Below are 19,292 nucleotides of genomic sequence, written 5' to 3'. Positions count from 1 at the left end.
CCCTTCTATAATAGTTGACATGGTCACACACAGAGGCTCCATCTCCTGGTTCACGGTCAAAAAGATGACCCCCATCTCCCTCCCACCAAAAGGCCTATATCTTCTCTTTCAAATCCCTCCTCCCCTCCTGCCCACTCCCACTCCCCCTCCCCTGGCCTCTGGCCCCAGTGTGGTCTGAATGGGCCCCAAAGGGGCAGGGACAGGGACAGGACGTGGGGCTGTATCTGACAGGAACCTGAGGGGCTGGCCTGGGAGGGGATTGGGGCCCGGCTTCCTGAGGGGAGGATGGGCTAAGCCAGGCACACAGTGCCGGAGAAGATGCCCTCCTGGGCCCTCTTGACGGTCACCTCCTGCCTCCTCCTGGCCCCCCAAAATCTGGCACAAGTCACCAGCCAAGGTGAGGTGTGTGGAGGGTGGAGATCACCTATTCCCAGGAAGAGGGAGTCCTGGGAGGGGTGCAAGGTAGGAGGTTCCCACCAGCCCCTTTACTCTTGCCCATAAACATGCGTGGGAGCACCCTGAGCTCAACTCACCAGCTGTTCCTCAGATGCCTCCTTTCTGGCCTCGGATTCAGAGCCCTTGAACTGTTTCTCTCGAACATTTGAGGACCTCACTTGCTTCTGGGATGAGGAAGAGGCAGCACCCAACGGAACATACCAGCTGCTGTATGCCTACCCAGGGTATGTGCTGGGCTGTGTCATGCTCCCCTGTGTCTGTCCTGTCCTTACCTCAGCTGAGCCCAGCTCCTGTAGCTTCCCTGCCTTTGGCCCTATCAGAGACTATTCCAAGTACATGCCCTCAGTAACCATTTAATGAACAGACGCGCTTTGGATGGCCCCAGTGCCGGTCCCTGCATAATCCCTAAGCCCACCTACACCAGGCACTGAGCTGAAAAATGGCAGTAATGGAAATCGAAGTTGGGCTTGGGCCCATGATGTCATGGTGGCAGTGTGGATGGAGCAGACTTCTCCTATGCCCACAGGGAGAAGCCCCGTGCTTGCCCCCTGAGTTTCAAGAGCGTTCCCCCCTTTGGAACCCGATACGTGTGTCAGTTTCCAGCCCAGGATGAAGTTCGCCTCTTCTTTCCACTGCACCTCTGGGTGAAGAACGTGTTTCTGAACCAGACTCTGACCCAGCGTGTGCTCTTTGTGGATAGTGTGGGTAAGGGCCATCCTCCTGCTACCCTGGCCCCTCTATTTGCTGTCCTCAGTCCAGCTCCTAGGATCAGACTGGTCTGTGCTCTTTTAGGGCAATGTGGATGCCCTTCATTACCAGACCACCAGAGGAACCTCGAGACCCCCTTACCATTCTTTGCATCCAGAGCTAGATTTCATTTCACACCAGAGACAAACCTATGCTCCTGTCCCATCATTAACCTATTCATTGAGTAATTCAACAGTTACAGAATACCTACTATGTGTCAGGCACTGTGCGAGGTGACAAGGATACAGAGATGAAGAGATCCCTGTTCTTGAAAGCACTGAGTCTAACAAAGCCGCAGTGAGGTCACTGTTCTCATGAGGAAAGGAAAACAGGACAAGGAGCCTCCTTGCCCTGGCATACAAGAGAGCAGTGGCCTGTGATCTTCTAGAATCCAGGGGCTGCCCCCAACCCAGCTGCAGCTCCCCTCTCTACAGTCCATGGTTTGAACCATTGGCTATGGCACTCAGAGAGTTCTGGTGTACCCTGTCTTGCCCCCAGGCTTGCCAGCTCCCCCAGATATCATTAAGGCTTCAGGCGGGATCCAGCCAGGGGAACTTCAGATCAGCTGGGAGACCCCAGCTCCCGAAATCAGTGATTTCCTGATGCATGAACTTCGCTATGGCCCCAAGGATCCCAGGAATTCCATTGGTCCCACAGTCATGCAGCTGCTGCCCACAGAAACCTGCTGTCCAGTTCTGCAGAGACTAAACCTGGTCCCAGCTCTGCACCAGCCTCCATGTGCTCAGCCCATGATGCCCCAACAGGATGGACCAGAGCAGATGTCCCCAACTAGAGAAGTATCCTGGCCTTCTGCCCCACCTCCTATCTCCTATCCTAAAATTTGCCCAGGGGATTCCATACTTTGGGGATTCCAGACTGGGTTGGTCCTTGGAAAGTTAGTATGGGCTTGGGAGTGATGTCTATTTAGGTATCTCCCACTTTGGGTCATTCACACCAACAAAACTGAGTGTTTCAGGCCTAAAAAGTTCTGGACACCACCTGAAACCCACTGACCTGGCCCCTAGTCTGTGTGCATTATCTATCCAGTGAGGAACTGGGCATCTTTCCACAGGTATGCTGTGGGGCTTCAAATATAAGAGATGGAGGCTGTCTTGGTTAAGGCAGACCTAGATTCTGAGGCTGGGATTCTTCTCCCAAGGCTTCATCTCTAACAGTGAGGAGTGGAAGCTGCCTCATCTCAGGGCTCGAGCCTGGTAAATCCTACTGGCTCCAGCTGCGCAGCCAACCCGATGGGGTCTCCCTCCTTGGTTCCTGGGGTTCCTGGTCCCTCCCTGCAACCGTGGACCTACCCGGAGATGCAGGTACGTCAACAAAAGAATGGGAAGATGGGGAGGAGATAGAAAAGAACTCTAGAGAGATCTGGACTGGATATGGAAGCTCTGAGAACCATGGTCCTTCCTAATACCCCCAAACTTGCCACTAGACAGACACAGTGAACTCTATTCAGAGAGAGAACAAAGAATGGGGGTAAATATTCCCAGTTACGTATGTAAAGATAGTCTGGCTACCCTACAGAGTGGGAATGTGTTGGCCCTGATGGGACTTTCTTCTGTTAATTCAGTGGAAATTGGACTGCAGTGCTTTACCTTGAACCTGAAGAATGTTACCTGTCAGTGGCAGCCACAGGACCATGCTAGCTCCCAAGGCTTCTTCTTCCACAGCAGGGCACGGTGCTGCCCCAGAGACAGGTGAGAGCTGAACTTATGATTGAGCTTGATGTCATGGGAGAGAGGCATGATCATGCAGAAAGGGAGTGATTGTTCTTGATCCTCTTCACTCCCCTCCCTTGCCCCCAAACCAACTGGCCTCCATGCTCATGTCCTCCAATAGGTATTTTACCTTCTCAACTTCTTTCCATCCCCATTGGGATGCCTTGGTTTAGTCCAGATTTAATCATATCACCTAGACCTAGACTATATCACCTAGACCACTGTAACAACCTACATTCTCATTCACCCACAATTTATCCCCCATGATTCTGACAAACACCTTTGTTAAAAACTCAAACATTGAATGGTCTTCCCCTACTCAAATACATACTGCACCTCTCCACTATCAAATCCAATCCAAACTTTGCCTTCAAGAATTACCACCAAGCACCTCACTAATCTGTCACTCCCCACATGTCCAATCTAAAACCAAGTCTTAGGGATTTTTTTTTTCAAATTTTTATTTAAGTTCTAGACAGTTAACATATAGTATAATATTGATTTCAGGAGTAGAATTTAGTGATTCATCACTTACATATAACATTCAGTGCTCATCATAACAAGTGCCCTCCTTAATCCCCATCACCCATCTAGCCCATCCTCTGCCCAGCTCCCTCTATCAACCCTCAGTTTGTTCTCTATCATTAAGAGTCTCTTATGGTTTGCTTCCCTCTCTTTTGTTCCTCCCCATATGTTCATCTGTTTTGTTCCTTAAATTCCACATATGAGTGAAATTATATGGCATTTGTCTTTGACTTATTTTGCTTAGCATAATACACTGTAGCCCCATCCACATCATTGCAAATGGCAAGATTTCATTATTTTTGATGGCTGAGCAATATTCCATATATATGGAACATATATACACATATATACACACACACCATGTCTTCTTTTTTTTTTTTTTTTTTTTTTTTTACACCATGTCTTCTTTATCCATTCATCGGTCAATGGACATTTGGGCTCTTTCCATAGCTTGGCTATTGTTGATAGTGCTGCTTCTGTAAATATTGGGGTGCATATACTCCTTCAAATCTGTATTTTTGCATCCTTTGGGTAAATACCTAGTAATGTAACTGCTGGGTTGCAGGATACTTCTATTTCTAACTTTTTCAGGAAACTCCATACTCTTTTTCAGAGTGGCTGCACCACTTTCCATTCCTACCAACAGTGTAAGAGAGTTCCCCTTTCTCTGCAACCTCGCCGACACCTGTTGTTTCTTGTGTTATTAATTCTGACAGGTATAAGGTGGTATCTCATTGTGGTTTTGACTTGCATTTCCCTGATGATGAGTGATGTTGAACATCTTTTCATGTGCCTGTTAGCCATCTGTATGTCTTCTTTGGAGAAGTGTCTGTTCATGTCTTCTGCCCATTTCTTGACTGGCTTATTTGTTTTTTGGGTGTTGAGTTTGATAAGTTCTTTGTAGATTTTGGATACTAGCTTTTTATCTGATAAGCCATCAGCAAATATCTTCTCCCATTCTGAAGGCTGCCTTTTAGTTTTGTTGACTGTTTCCTTTGCTGTGCAGTTTTTATCTTGATGAAGTCCCAATAGTTTATTTTTGCTTTTGTTTCCCTTGCCTCTGGCAATGAGTCTAGTAAGAAGTTGCTGCAGCTGAGGTCAAAGAGGTTGGTGCCTGTGTTCTCTTCTAGGATTTTGATGGTTTCCTACCTCACTTTTAGGTCTCTCAAGCATTTTGAATTTATTTCTGTGTATGGTGTAAGAAAGTTACGGAGTCTCATTGATTTTACCTATTAAATATCTCTAGAATCTGTCTACTTCTGTTCATCACTGCCATTCCCCTAGTGCGAGCCATCATGGTGTCTCACTTGGGCTACTGAGGAGACTTATTATAAGATCACCTCTTAAATCCTCCAAATCATTCTCCACATAGGAGCCAGAGTAGTGATCTTTAAAAGTGCAAAAATGAACATAACACTCTCTGCTCAAAAATCTGCAATAGCGGGGTGCCTGGGTGGCTCAGTGGGTTAAAGCCTCTGCCTTCGGCTCAGGTCATGATCCCATGGTCCTGGGATCGAGCCCCCTATCCGGCTCTCTGCTCAGCAGGGAGCCTGCTTCCTCCCTCTCTCTCTTTCTGCCTGCCTCTCTGCATACTTGTGATCTCTGCCTGTCAAATAAATAAATAAAATCTTTTTTAAAACTGCAATAGCTTCCAACTCTTCCTAGCTCTTAGGATTAAAAAGAAGAAGAAGAAGAAGAAGAAGAAGAAGAACCCTATTGTAGCATTATAGAGTACTAACAAACTCAGCCCCTGAATACCTTCAGCTTCATCTTACACTATGCTGCCTTTTCCTCTCTATGACTCTTTGGTCCCTTTCTATCTGCCATATTATCTCCTGCTTCTGGGTCTTTGTGCATGCTGTCCACCCAGCCCTCCTTCAGATCTCAACTCAAATATCACCTTCTCAGGGAACCCTCCCCGATCTTCCTCATCAGGTCCAATGGCACTATTACACATACTTATTGTACCATTGACCTCTCCTTCATAAGTACTTATCATAGTTACAATTTTACATTTATATTTTATGTGGTTATTTCATTGATACCATTCTGTCTCAGAACTCCAGTAAAGAGGGGCTGATCTTGAATATACATGATCCCTAAGAGCAAAGTCAATGTCTGCTTTTACTCACTAATGTATTCTTACCTACCACAGTGCCTGGAACTTAGCAGTTAGTCAGTAAAAAAAAAAAAAAAAAAAAAAAAGCTAAATTAATGAATAATGAAAAAACCACCATTAACAGTTTTAATGTGCTCTTCCAGTTTTTCTATGTACTTACTCATGTCTATACACAACATTTCATTTTCAGTATGAATTAGAACACATTATATATATAATTTGCCAACTTATCTTTTTTTACTTAAAAATGTGTCTTGGAGCCCATTACAAAAAGGCGTAACTGATTCCTTTTAAAAACTGCACAGGTGGGGCACCTGGGTGGCTCAGTGGGTTAAGCCTCTGCCTTCGGCTCCGGTCATGATCCCAGGGTCCTGGGATCGAGCCCTGCATCGGGCTCTCTGCTCAGCAGGGAGCCTGCTTCCCCTTCTCTCTCTGCCTGCCTCTCTGCCTACTTGTGATCTATGTCTGTCAAATAAATAAACAAAATCTTAAAAAAAAAAAAACTGCACAGGTTTCCATAGTCTAGAGGTGCCATGAATGGATTAAAGGGGAACAAAACTGACATCATTTCTTCTACCAAAACCTGCTCTTCCTCCTATTGTCCTCCATCCTACCATCAGCTCAATTTTCCAGGGCTGACATAGTGATTTCCATGGGCTTCTGCCTTTTCCACACATCTAGGTCCAATCAGGAACAGTCTTATCATCTCTATCTCTTCAGTATCCTCTACCTCTTCAGTATCCCTTGAATCCTTTTTCTCCACCTCCATTGTCACCACCCCATTTCTGGGACTTCATCCATAAAAGTGTCCTATTGGATCTCCCTGCTTCTTTTATGTCCTCACAAATTCTTTCCTACAAATTGTGGTTACAGTGATCTTCCCAAAGTACAATGCTAATTATGACAAGTTTCTGTTTAAAATCCCTAAATGTTTCCGTGATTACTACAAGATTAAGTTCAAGCTCCTCGGAAAGGCCATAAGATCATACATGATCTTAGTCTGCCCTCTCGCCTTTACCACTCACCACCAGGCCCTCTAAGCTAAGGGCATTCTGTTCCACTTAGAATTTCCCCCAAAGCACCCTATCTCTTATCTATGCACAAGCATGTGCCTGGGTTGCCTGATTGTCCCTTTTGCCTATCCTATTTATAGTCCAAGACCCAGTCTAAGCACTGCCTTGTCCAGGAAGTATTCTCTGACCCTCCCCATCTGGGTTAAATTATCCTCCTGATACCCGCCCCTCCCCAAAGGAGCCCGAACACACCACAGAAAAATACCATCTATATGTTTTTCTGCCTCTCCCACTGGAATGAGAGCTCCTTGATTATTCCTCTATGTATTCATGCTGCCTAGCATAGTGTTTGCCACATAGTATCAATTATTTGTTGACTAAAGAAGTAAATACATAAATACATTAATAAATAATTTTTGTAAGAGCTAGCCATTTAGGAATTATAATCAGGAAGGAGACATGATTCATCTGTTCAATAAACAATCATTGAGGGTGACCATGTGCCAGGCATTGGGGCTAGAGTGACAGATAAGAAAGTTTCCACATTGTTGGGGCTTCCATTTTATTTGGGGGGAAAAAGAGGGGTGACAAAGAAGTAAGGCGACCGCAGAACAGGTTATATGATAGAGATTAAGTGGGAGGATGGGGGGTGGGTGCTAATCTAGACTCTGTGGTCGGAGAACGCCTCACCAGGAGCCCTAAATGGCAAAAAAAAAGAATGAGTCACATGGAGATCTAGATTCAGAGCAGTCAAGGGCAAGGTGTAGTGCAAAGGCAGTGCGTGGGGCATATTTACAACACAGCAAGAAGGCCCATGTGGATGAGAAGCGGCGAACTGGAGTAAGAATTGTAGGAGAGAGAATGGCCAGGTAGGGAAGAAGTAAACCATATCGGGCCCTGCATGGAGCTTAGATTTCATTCAAGGGGGAACAGGGAGCCACTGAAGGATCTCAAGCAGAAGAGTGATGTGATGTGACTTTTCTTTCAAAAAGGTGTGTTTCTCTGTGAAAAGATGAAGAAGGAAAGGTGGCAGAGTCACCAGTTAGAAGCTGGCCTTACTCCAGGCTGGAGACAGAGGTGGCTCATGGAATGTGGCCGTGGGAAAGGGTCAAACAAATGGACAGATTTGTGATCTCTTCTGGACATTATCAGATTAAAATTTTGGAAGCAAATTCTGGTGGCCATGTGGAGAACAAACTCCACAAGGGAGTGGTGAAAATGAAGGCTGAAAAGCCAGTTGGGAGGCTGTTGTAATCATCTAATAGTAGAATAACCCAGAGAGGTGACTAACAGGCCTGCTGTATGAGATTAAAAGTGTGAGGACCTTTGCACCAGAAAGATGAAGTCTCTTTGAAACAATCCTGTGAAGTAAGGATTTTTAACCCATTTTACAGATGAGGAAGTGGGAGCAGAGATCAATCATGTACCAGAGTTGTAGATCAAGCCAAGACATGAGCTCTAGAGCCCAGGCTGTGTCCATGAATCATCTAGCTCTTTCCTCAAGAGGAAGAGGCTGGACACCAAAGTCAGCTTCAGAAAACAAAACATCATGGCAGGAAGACAGAGAGAAAGCCTTGGAAGCCCATCCATGGGAGGAGTTAGATTATAATCCCTACAGGTCATATCCCTTGTGGGATGGGAATTATCAGGAGTAGGCTCAACTGAGTGACTCTATGGGCATGATTCTTAGGGACCCCATCTGGGAGAAGTGTGAAGAGGAGAAAAATCCAGGATTACAGCCCTCCCAGTTCTCCCGCTGCCACTTCAAGTCACGAAACGACAGCGTTATTCACATCCTTGTGGAGGTGACCACAGCCCAGGGTGCTGTTCACAGCTACCTGGGCTCCCCTTTCTGGATCCACCAGGCCGGTAAGAACTTCCTTCCCTTCTCCTCCCACGTACTTCCTGCCCCTCCTTCCACTGATCCCACGCCCAGGATCACCGGCTCTGGCACTTTTGACCCATGGCCCTGGTGGCATGATGTCACACGCACTGAAGAGCTTAGGCCAGTCCCTGCTGGCATCCCTGTAGTGCTCATCCCCACTCCAAACTTGCACTGGAGGGAGGTCTCCAGTGGGCAGCTGGAAGTGGAATGGCAACACCCATCATCCTGGGGAGCCCAAGAGACCTGCTATCAGCTCCGCTACACAGGAGAAGGCCATCAAGACTGGAAGGTACGATCGAGGAAAAAATGCCCACAGACCCCACTACACAGAGTACCCCTGAGATTCATCCGGTCTGGTATCAAGAGTGAAGGTATCCATTTATCTGTGTCTGGGTTTCTATATCTGTGTTGATCTGACTCAACTGGCATCTTAATCTTTCTTTGGCATTTGACACTGCTGACTATTTCCATTTAAATTTTTCTCTTTCTTTTGCCTTTGGGTTATCAATCTCCCAATTCTTATACTATTTGTCTGGCTGAACCTTCTCCCTTTTTCCTGGCTCCTCTTTTTTCCACCCTTCCTTAATATGTTGTTCTTCCTAGAGTCCCATGCTAGACTCCCTTCTCTTCTCGATAAATATACATGCTCATCCTAGGTAAGTACTTAGAGTTTTGATGACTATGCATTTACCAGCCCAAACTTACCATTCCAACACCCAAAAGGAAAGAAACTTCTGTGGCCTAGGTAAATTACCTAAACTTTGGAAGTCTCCATTTTGTCAAATGGAGATACAACTATCTATCTTCCAGAGTTGTGACAAAAATTAAGTATATAAATATCTAGCATGTTGCTAGCAGATAGAAGGTACTCAATATACACTCGTTAAATATTACTTTCTCTACTTTATTCTCGTTAACCACGTGTATATACAACTTCTTACCAGACAGTGTGCATAAAAGCCCTCGGGGGCATTTCAGACCCAGTATATCCAAAATTAAACTAAACTCATCTTCCTCCCCAAGTTTATTTTACCTTTTCATTGGGGCATGTTCCATTCAAGAAAATACATAGATCTTAAATATACAATTGATCAATTTGTACATGTATACACCCATTTAACCACTACCCAGATCAAGATATAGGTTATTTCTACACCTCAGAAGTTCCTCCTGCCCCTTACAGCCACCCATACCCCCAAGGTAAGCACTGTTCTGACATCACCATTGATACGTTCTGACTGTTGTTGAACCTAATAAAGTAAAACCATACAGTATTTCATCCTCAAACTTCTCTGTTCTCTGTCAGTGGCTCTACCACTTACCAGTTATCCAAACCTGGAATCACCCTTAACTCTTCTTCCTTTTCCCTTGTTCCTTCCCTCCATTCGCCAACACTGAAGTTCCGTTTACTGTACTAGCAGTCCTCAAATCCCTCCTACCACTGCCTTAGCTCATCGTTGACCACCCCACCTGCCCATCCATGCTTTTAGCACACTGAACTACTCTCTAAGCCCCAACCAAGCAGCCCAGGCAGCATGCCATGCTTCCTCCTGCTCCTATCCTGCCTTACTTAAATCATCATTACAGCATTAATGACTTGTAATTATTTACTGGTTTGCATGTGGTCCTCCTTGGACTTGTGAGGAACCATGTTTCATCTATCCTTTTCCCCAGTGTTTGGCATATCACCAGCACGTCGTAAATGTTTGCTACCTGGTGGCTAGTCTCCCTGCTTGTCCACACGATGCTTGTTCCCTCTGCTTGGAATCTGTCCTTGCACCCTCAGCACCTAGCATCCGCAGCTGAATGCATGTTACTTGTGAACAGTCCTTTTGGCCCTGAGTATCTGAATGTGCCCGGGGTTTCCGTCGCCTGACCTGGATCGTGGGGAACACTTCTGGCGGGATGTCCGCGTGCCCCGGTCAGTGTGCGAATGCATTTGTGTCCGGATGAGTGGTCAGTTCTCTGTGCAGATGAGGTCCGCGTGCCAGTGTGTGTGTGCGTGTGTGTGTGTGTGTGTGTGTGTGTGTCGGGGCGCGTTTCTCTAAGGTCAGCATGCCTCTCTGTCGGGCTCTATCTTGCCAGTTTTCGCTGGGATGCATGTATTTATTCCGTCGGGGCGGCTCTCTGGGAGGGATCCCCGGAGATTCAGAGCGGTAGGCCTTTGGCCAAAAGGATGCCAGGCTGTAGAGGCTCTGACGCCGGCGCCGCGCCGCCCGGAGCCTGCCCACCGGCTCGCTCCCGCTCTGCGCAGGTGCTGGAGCCGCCTCTCGGGGCCCAGCGGGAGACCTTGGAGCTGCGCCCGCGCTCTCGCTACCGCCTACAGCTGCGCGCCAGGCTCCACGGCCCCACCTACCAAGGGCCCTGGAGCGCCTGGTCCGAGCCGGTGCGAGCAGAAACCACCTCCGACTCCGGTGAGCGCCCGGCGGGGAGCAAGGCGCTCTGCGGCTGCGCGAGTGGAGGGGCGCCGGCGCCGCGAAGGGGGGGGCGGGGAGGGGCGGGGTCTGGCGGGCCTGGGGGCGGGGCTCCGGCCAGGGGCTCCAGAAGTCTGACTGGTTTTGTCCCTTAGCTTGGATCTCCTTGGTGACCGCTCTGCTCGTGGTGCTGGGCCTCAGCGCCCTCCTGGGCCTTCTGCTGCTGAGGTGGCAGTTTCCTGCGCACTACAGGTACCCGCCCCGGTCACTCAGGAGACGGGTGGGGCTGGAGGCCTCTGAACAAGCATCCCAGGGTTACCCTACGACACCCGCTCTCCCGAGGACCGAGGACCGCATGTCCACACCTGTGGCTTCAGCCACTTCCTGCACGTCTCCCCTGGGAGTCGCACCGCTTCCTTACACGCTAACATGCCCGCTCTACCGGACACCTCAAACAACCCCACCTCCTGGCTCCTCATCTCAGTAACAGGGCTGCTGTCCACCCATTATCCAAATCCGGACTCTAGGCACCTCCCTTCTCTTTTACGCAGGCCCGCCTGGTCTGCTCTTTCCACCTCCTAAATGTCACTCGAACAATGGTCCCCTTTTTTAGCCCTATAAACACTACCCGGCTCGCTGAAACAGATCCTCTTCACCCTCCAATCTGGCCTCACAACAGCCACCCAAATCATCTTCCTAAAAAGCACACATGAACTTGTCACTCCCCTCTTTAAGTCTCATTACTAGCTCCGAGGATAGAGTCCAGACTCTGGAATGACAGGCAAGACTCTGTAAAATCTGGCCCCTGCCAGCCTTTCCACCCCCTCCCTGTGCATCAGCCTTGCCAAACTCTTGGTGATTCCTCCATAAGGCCCCTGGTTTTACTTCTCAGTGCCTTTGCATAGGATGTTCCCTTTGCTGGGGATATGTTCCCTCCATGACTTCTATCCCTTTATCTTTAACTAACCTTCTCCACCAACTCCTAGAAACCTTTCCTAAACTCTCCCCTATTGGCAACTCTCTTTGTGCCCCAGTACAGACTTCTATCACAGTACCAGTAGCATTTCATGGTATTTCTTTCTTTTTTTTTTTAAGATTTTATTTATTTATTTGACAGAGAAAGAGAGATCACAAGCAGGCAGAGAGGCAGGCAGAGGGGAGGGGGAAGCAGGCTCCCTGCTGAGCAGAGAGCCGGATGCAGGGCTCGATCCCAGGACCCTGAGATCATGACCTGAGCTGAAGACAGAGGCTTAACCCACTGAGCCACCCAGGCACCCCCGTATTTATTTCTTTATATGTCTTCCCTATACCTTACATGATCATCTTTAAATCCTCAGCACTTAGCACAGTGCTTGCCAAATAGCACACCCTTAAAAAATGTTATTAATGACTTGTTTATGTGGGAAGACTAAGGCTGAAGAGAAATGTTATTGGAAGTTATAAACATGAGGATAAAAAGTAAAACAAAACAAAGGATACAAGGATACAATCCATACCACCTCAGTCCTTCAGTTGCTAACATCTCTTGGTTCTTAAAGACTCATCTCAGAAGGCAACTCCTCCAGGCAGCCTCCCTTGGTGATCCTAGACTAGGTTAGATGTCCCTCCTTTATGCTCCCATCTCTCCTTGAACATGTCTTTCTTTGAATTTTTAATTCACTCCTCTGTATGAGCAGACCACATTGTAGCCTCTGTGCAGGTAGTCAGAGCCAACAAAAAAGTTGGGGTAGAAGAGGAAGATGATGAACCAGGTGACAGGGATGAACTAGGGACAGTTCCTTGTCCCCAATTTGCCAGATAAATCACTCCTCCCCTGGAGAGATATGAGTGAGGTCACAGAAGAACCCTGAAATGTTGTTCAACTGAAGTCTTTCCACGTGGAAATATGAGCCTAAAGAATTGCAGGATCCCCCAACCTACCTTAATCTATACTCTTCCCAGAGAGACCACCTTCCCCAGTAACTTAGTAATGAGCCCCTCTGGTTCTCTTCATTTACCCACTCAACTAATTTTTTGAGGACCTACTATGAGCCAGACAGTATTCTATCCCCCAGAGATAGAGGACTGAGCAAATAAAGTCTTTGTTCTCATGGAGTTGATATTCTAGTGGATTGATACCGACAAACACAAACCTGTGGGATAATATAATGTGTATACAATAAGTCAAGTGCTATAAAGAAAAATAAAGCAGAGCAGGAAACGGACTGGGAAGGGAGGTGGTAATATTTTAGACATGGCAGTCGGGGAAGGCTTCTCTCTTAGGATGACATTTGAGCAGAGACCTAAATGAAATGAGGGAATGAATCAAGAGGTGCAGAAAATAGCAAGCACAAAGACCCTGAAGCAGGGATATTTGAGGACACTCAAACTGCTTTTTGAACCCCTCACCCCTGACTCCCCTTTCCCTCCTTTTCACCTATGCCCCCCTACCTTATCTTATTGCCTTGACTGCAGTCTTACTTCTCCAAGCCTATTCCCTAACCTCAGGCTCAACCCTTCATCACCTCAGTGGTTTCCTCCTCCCTCCCAATTCACTCCTGTAACTCAGTCTCCTCTTCCTTCTCCCCAAGGATCCTGAAGCATGCCCTGTGGCCCTCCCTTCCAGACCTGCACCGGGTCCTAGGCCAGTACCTTAGGGATACTGCAGCGCTGAGTCCGGTGAGTGAATTCCCTTCTCCAGTGTCCAGCATCAGCCCTGCCTGGAGTTGGATCCTTGCCCCATTGCCCACGTTTCCAAGGCCCTTGCCCACCAGCCTACCATCCCTGGGCCCTATGCCCAGCTAACCCTCCTTCCTGTATAGTCCAGGTCCCCCTCCCCACTGCACCTGCTCTAATCCAGAATCCTTTCCCCCCATTTCTCCCAGCCCAAGGCTGCAGTCTCGGATGCCTTTGAGGAGGTGGAACCCAGCCCCCTTGAAATTCTACCCAAGTCCTCAGAGAAGATCTCCATGGCCCTGTGTTCCTCCCAGGCCCAGATGGACTACCGAGGATTGCCCCCTTCTTGCCTGGGGACCATGCCCCTGTGTGTGTGCCCACCCATGGCGGAGTCGGGGTCCTACTGCACCACCCACATCGCCAACCATTCCTACTTACCTCTGAGCTGCTGGCAGGGCCCTCTCTCCCCGTACCCTGGGCAGATCCAAACTGGCCAGACCTCTTTTCCCAACCTCCCTACCCACCCCATCCCCTCAACACAAACATCTCGGACCTCACGTCCATCCCCCTCTGTCTGTCCTCATACTTGGACTCCCTGACACTGACAATATTTGGTACTGCTGCAGACGTAAAGCCAAGACTCTCCCTCCTCACGCCAGGTTCATTTGACTAAGCTCCTCTAACTCACCTGCTTTCTCTCTCCTCCCTAATGCTCCGCTCCTTGAAAAGACATCTCCACATCCCCACTTCCCGTTTGATCTTCAGACGGCTTCGTTTCATTCCTCTGCTTTGCTAAGGAAACTACCCAGGCAGGGTTCACATCAAATATTGTGATTGCAAGGTCCGGTAGGATCTTGTCAATCCTCAATTTATTTGATCTTTCTGTGGCATCTGTCATCGTGACTACTCATTCCTCCTTTAAATTCTCTCCTACCTTGGCTTTGATAGTATTGCCCTCTCTCCTGGCTCTGAGTATACGAGTAGTTAAAAGCATAAACTCTAGAGTCAGAGCTGGGTTCAATTCCTCTCTTACCCACTTGCTAGCTGTGTGACCTTGGGCATATAACTTAAAGTCTTTGCACCCTGATTTTCTCATCTATAAAACAGGGATAATGCCAGAAGCTAACAGAGTTGTGAAAAGGATAAGTGAGCTAGTCTAAGTGCCTAGGACGTAGTATGTTTATATCTGAACTACCGTAATTATTCCTTCCTGTTCTCTTATCCTGGCATCTCTCCCACCCCTTAATTACTGTAGTTCCTCAAGAGTCCACTGCCTTTCCTGTAAGCTGACCACCGCAAAGTTCTTATCTCCAGCCCTGACTTCTGTCATCCCTGTGCTTCTTTATGCAAATAACCGTTTACTTGTCTGTCTCCTATTACTAGGCTGTGAGCTCCTTGAGGGCCAGGGCTGTGATTTAGTTGTCTTTCCCCACCACCAAGATCAGTGCTTGGTGCATGATAGTAGGCTTTCAATAAATGTTTTCTAAATGAAGGAAATCTTTCTGGATAGTGCTACCTTCACTCCATGCCAAGCGCCCTCATCCTCTAGGCCATTCATTTGCAGCAGTAAATGTGTTTAGGCTGGGGGAAATTGGATGGCTCCATCAGTTAAGTGTCTGCCTTCCACTCAGGTCCTGATCTCAGGGTTCTGGGATCAAGCCCCGCACTGAGCCCCATATTGGGCTCCCTACTTGGTGAGGAGTCTATTTCTCTTTCTCCCTTTGCCTCCCCTCCTTGTGCATGCATACACACACACACTCTCTCTCTCTCTCTCTCTCTCTCTCTCAGATAAATAAATAAAATCTTTAAAAAAGAATGTGCTTAGGCCATTCAGGTTATGGATTCCCCTTACTCATTCAAATTCTCAAAAATATGGTATTTTGTGTTTGCTCCAGACATACCCACTGTATTAATCAGGGTCTTGGCAGAAATTGATGGCACACTCAAACTGGGCATCTTGATGAGAGTTTAATAAAAGGCATATTTGTAAAGATAAGGCAGGTTTTAGGAAAACCCTCAAGAAAGAGTGCAGTACCAGCTAACCAGAGCTGGGAGTTGGTACCACCCCTAGGCATCCAGGGGTAAGGGGCGATTGTGGTTACTAGATCTAGAGAGTCACTCTAAGAGAAGGTTGCCTGGGGCGCCTGGGTGCCTCAGTGGGTTGAGGCCTCTGCTTTCAGCTCAGGTCACGATCCCGGGGTCCTGGGATCAAGCCCTGCATCGGGCTCTCTGTCTGCGGGGAGCCTGCTTCCCCCTGCCCCTCTCTGCCTGCTTGTGATCTCTGTCTGTCAAATAAATAAATAAAATCTTTAAAAAAAAAAGAGAGAGAGAGAGAGAAGGTCGCCTCACTGGAGTGGTGACCTTTGATAGAGAGCCAAACTGTGAGGACATGGTAGCGAGGGATTCAGGGGAATACATAGCTTAGACCCCCTCACCCTCTGCCCTCTGTTCTCCTCTGTATTAGTTTGCCAGCACTGCCCTAACAAAGGACCACAAAGCTGGTGGCTTAAACAACAGAAATGTACTATCTCACAGTTCTAGAGGCTAGAAGTTCAAGGTGTCATTAGGGTTGGTTCCTTCTGAGAGCTGTGAGGAAGAGTCTGTTCATACCTCTCCACTAGCTTCTGGTGGTTCCCTGGCAGTCTTGGTATTCCTTGGCTTGTAGATGTATCACCCTCATCTCTGTCTTTATCTTCACATGGCATTTTCCTTGTGTGTCTGTGTTTAAGCTTCCCCATTTTATAAAGACACCAGTTTCACTAGATTGAATGACCCAAATGACCTCACCCAAATGACCTCATCTTCACTAATTACATCTGCAATGATCTTATTTTCCAAATAAGGTTCCACTGTGGAGTACTGGAGCTTAGGAATTCAACATATGAATTGGGGGGGGGGATTTAATCCATAGTATCCTTCCTTTGGTGGAATCCAAAAAGAAACCAAAGCCCAAGGGAATCCATTGATATAAGCCCTATATACCTCAGCCTCACAAGGCACAGGCCATGGTAGAGATGGATGTAAGAGTAGGTCTGAGTGGGACAGATGGAGGATATCCAATATATTCATTTTCCATATTTCCTTCCCCTAGCCATGGTCAAGGCTCCGACTGTAGGGCTAGGGACTCAAGACAAGGACTGAGATCCAAACCACTGAACTTCTCATCTTGTTACTCACTCAGCCCTCATGTCCTGACCACTTTTACTTCCTAGGGTCTATCTCCTCTGTCTCCACCGAACTATTGCTACAGCCTTCTAACTAATATCTTTGCCTCCAGTATTTCTCTTTAAACCCAACCTGTATGCTGCTTCCAGATCGATCTTCCTATTCATCCCACTCCATACCCCTAAATCTCCAGCTTCACTCTGCAGCAGCTGATCTCTTCTTCATCTAGTCTTTCCCTCTGTTAGAATTAAAAGTATCAAAATAATACCAAGCGCATAGTCAATACTCAATGTTTATTGAGCTATTTTTATTATCATCCCAACTGTGCTGGTCTACCATCTAGATGTCACCTATATTTTATTCCTTCCATGCCCTTTGCTTTCCTAGACTCAAGTCCTTTCGGTGGGAGTTCTTCCATCTAACCAGTTCCTTGGCTTCTAATTACACATCTCTAAAGCCTTGTTCTCCTTCCCTTCTTTCTTTCCTAGACCGGAAAGCTCCCCGTGTTTTCTATCCCATTTCTTCCTGGGTAAGGTAACCCAGGCACCTTGTTCTATCAGCGGGCCTTTGCTCACCTTCATTCATTTCCCTCGGCTCTTTTGCCTTCACCTTCAAACATGCATCAGCCTCTTGGTACTGGTTCCCTTAGGTTCCCATGCACTGCCCCTTTCTCAGTCCCAAATTTCTCACGCAAGTATCCCATGTTTGCTGCCTCTACACTCTCCCCATCCCCAGCCTTTTTTCTGCAGCCCTTTCCCCCAAGCACACACTTTTCTGATCCAGCTCTCTCTCCAAGGTCACTGATGATTTATTTGTCGGTGGCCAAATCTGACCTTTTCTGTCATCAGTCTTCTTGACCATTTTGCATATCTTAGAATTCTTCCCTCTTCAAGGTCCTTGTCAGGATAATCTCCACTGGCTTCTTTCATTCCTTTATTTTAAAATGTACGAATTCCCTGAGGTCATCCCCTTATTTATAACCCTATCCTTCTTTTCCTCTAGTTACCCTTACTCCAGAAGCTTATTGACCACGTCCTACGTTCAGGCATGTTTTGCTTGGCTCCTCTCTACGCAGAAACTCACTGATTCCACAGTGCCTAGCAGATAAAGTCCAAACTCCTTAGCTTAACATTTAAGGCCCTGACCAGCCTTACTCTAAAAAACCTCTTCTGTGTTCTCTGAGGTTCAGGGTCCCCCTGTTGCCAACCCTAAGTCATCCAGGTAATTGGAAATAAAAAAGTAATAATACTTCAAAATCAAAAATAATAACAATAATAAGTTTGGGCTAAAAGCCCTAGATTTTTCTCTGTCATCATCAGAGTTGATAAGGTAGTGAATGAAAACGTGATTTTTCCAGTCTCTCTCTGGGACAGCATAGCATTTGGTTAGACATGCAGGCGTAAGCCAGATAGTTTGGCTCCACTATTTATTTTTGGCTGTATGCCTTTGGGCAAGTTTCTAACCTTTTTCTGACCCAGTTTCTTTTTCTATAAAAAGGGAATGGAATATCTGCCTTATGGGACTAAGGATTAAAGTCAATAATGTGTGTAAAATGTTTAAACACAGTAGTTAATAGATGGCCAATAAATGGTACCCATTATTATCTTTATTATTGCTGCTTCACCTCTAAGCATATTCACACAACTCATTCAAGTCCTTATTAGAGCACTGGATTGACCGGGAATCAGACCTGGCTTCCCACCAACTGTGGTCTCAGGCAAATCCCTTCCCTGGGCCTTGGCTTTTTCATCTGTAAAATATGGCTATGGTGCCAGGATGGGGAGTATGCACCACGTACAGATTAGACTGGTGGATCTACAAAATTCCTGACACCTCTAAAGCCCCATGGAGATAAGCCACAATGTCTCTCCGAAGGCAGTCCAGTCTTAGCTCCAGATAGGCAGGTCTGAGTCCTGATCTTTTTTTCTTGACCTTAAGGAATTCAGCCCTTTTCCAGCCTCTTTTTCCCTGTTTGTAAAACAACATTTTCCCTCTTTCCAAAAACAAACACACTTGCTACTTCCTTTCTAACAGTGCTCCTACAGGCACTGAGCTAACTAGCTCTGGCCTTCTTCCTGTTCCTAAGCTTCTCAGCTCCTTCCCCACCCCTGCCCTCCTGCTGCCTTCCCCTTCTTTGAACAGCTCAAGTGCATTTGGTCACTCCACTGAGATCTGCACTTCTGTATCATCGATAGGATCAACATGCAGTGTTTTTTTAATATTTATTTTTGAAGTATAGTTGACATGCAGTGTTACAATAGTTTCAGGTATACAACACTGTGATTTGACAATTCTATGTATTACTCAGTGCTCACCATGATAAATGTGATCACCCTCTGTCATCATACATTATTCAATATTATTGACTATATTCCCTATGCTGTGCTTTTCATCTCTGTGACTTATTTTATTTACTTTTTTAAAAGATTTTATTTGAGAGAGAGCACAAGCACAAGCGAGGGGTGGGGGGGCGGTGGCAGAGACAGAGGGAAAGGGAAAAGTAGACTCCCCACTGAGCAGGGAGCCAGATCTGAGGCTCAGTCCCAGGACCCTGAGATCATGACCTGAGCTGAAGGCAGACAC

The 19,292-nt window shown here is 47.0% G+C and overlaps 1 protein-coding gene across 2 annotated transcripts; it reads left to right on the top strand.

Moving 5' to 3' along the window:
- Nucleotides 1-318: 318 nt before the first annotated feature.
- MPL (MPL proto-oncogene, thrombopoietin receptor) lies at nucleotides 319-15,038 on the top strand (the record flags this gene model as incomplete). Of its 2 annotated transcripts, none has more annotated exons than XM_080800503.1 (12): nucleotides 319-397; nucleotides 548-680; nucleotides 983-1,161; nucleotides 1,702-1,976; nucleotides 2,363-2,525; nucleotides 2,786-2,912; nucleotides 8,281-8,459; nucleotides 8,622-8,764; nucleotides 10,730-10,889; nucleotides 11,045-11,141; nucleotides 13,460-13,547; nucleotides 13,754-15,038. In XM_080800503.1, 12 exons carry the CDS (start codon nucleotides 319-321, stop codon nucleotides 14,141-14,143), a joined length of 2,013 nt encoding a protein of 670 aa, XP_080656629.1. In that variant the 3' UTR covers nucleotides 14,144-15,038. The 2 variants fall into 2 exon arrangements, with proteins under 2 accessions (XP_080656629.1, XP_080656628.1); XM_080800502.1 differs by having other exon boundaries at nucleotides 1,702-2,000.
- Nucleotides 15,039-19,292: the final 4,254 nt, after the last annotated feature.

Source organism: Martes martes, assembly GCF_963455335.1.
Source record: "Martes martes genome assembly, chromosome: 4".
NCBI lineage: Eukaryota > Metazoa > Chordata > Mammalia > Carnivora > Mustelidae > Martes > Martes martes.
The sequence above is the reverse complement of the archived record's forward strand: the minus strand, read 5'-3'. Positions and strand labels throughout refer to the sequence as shown.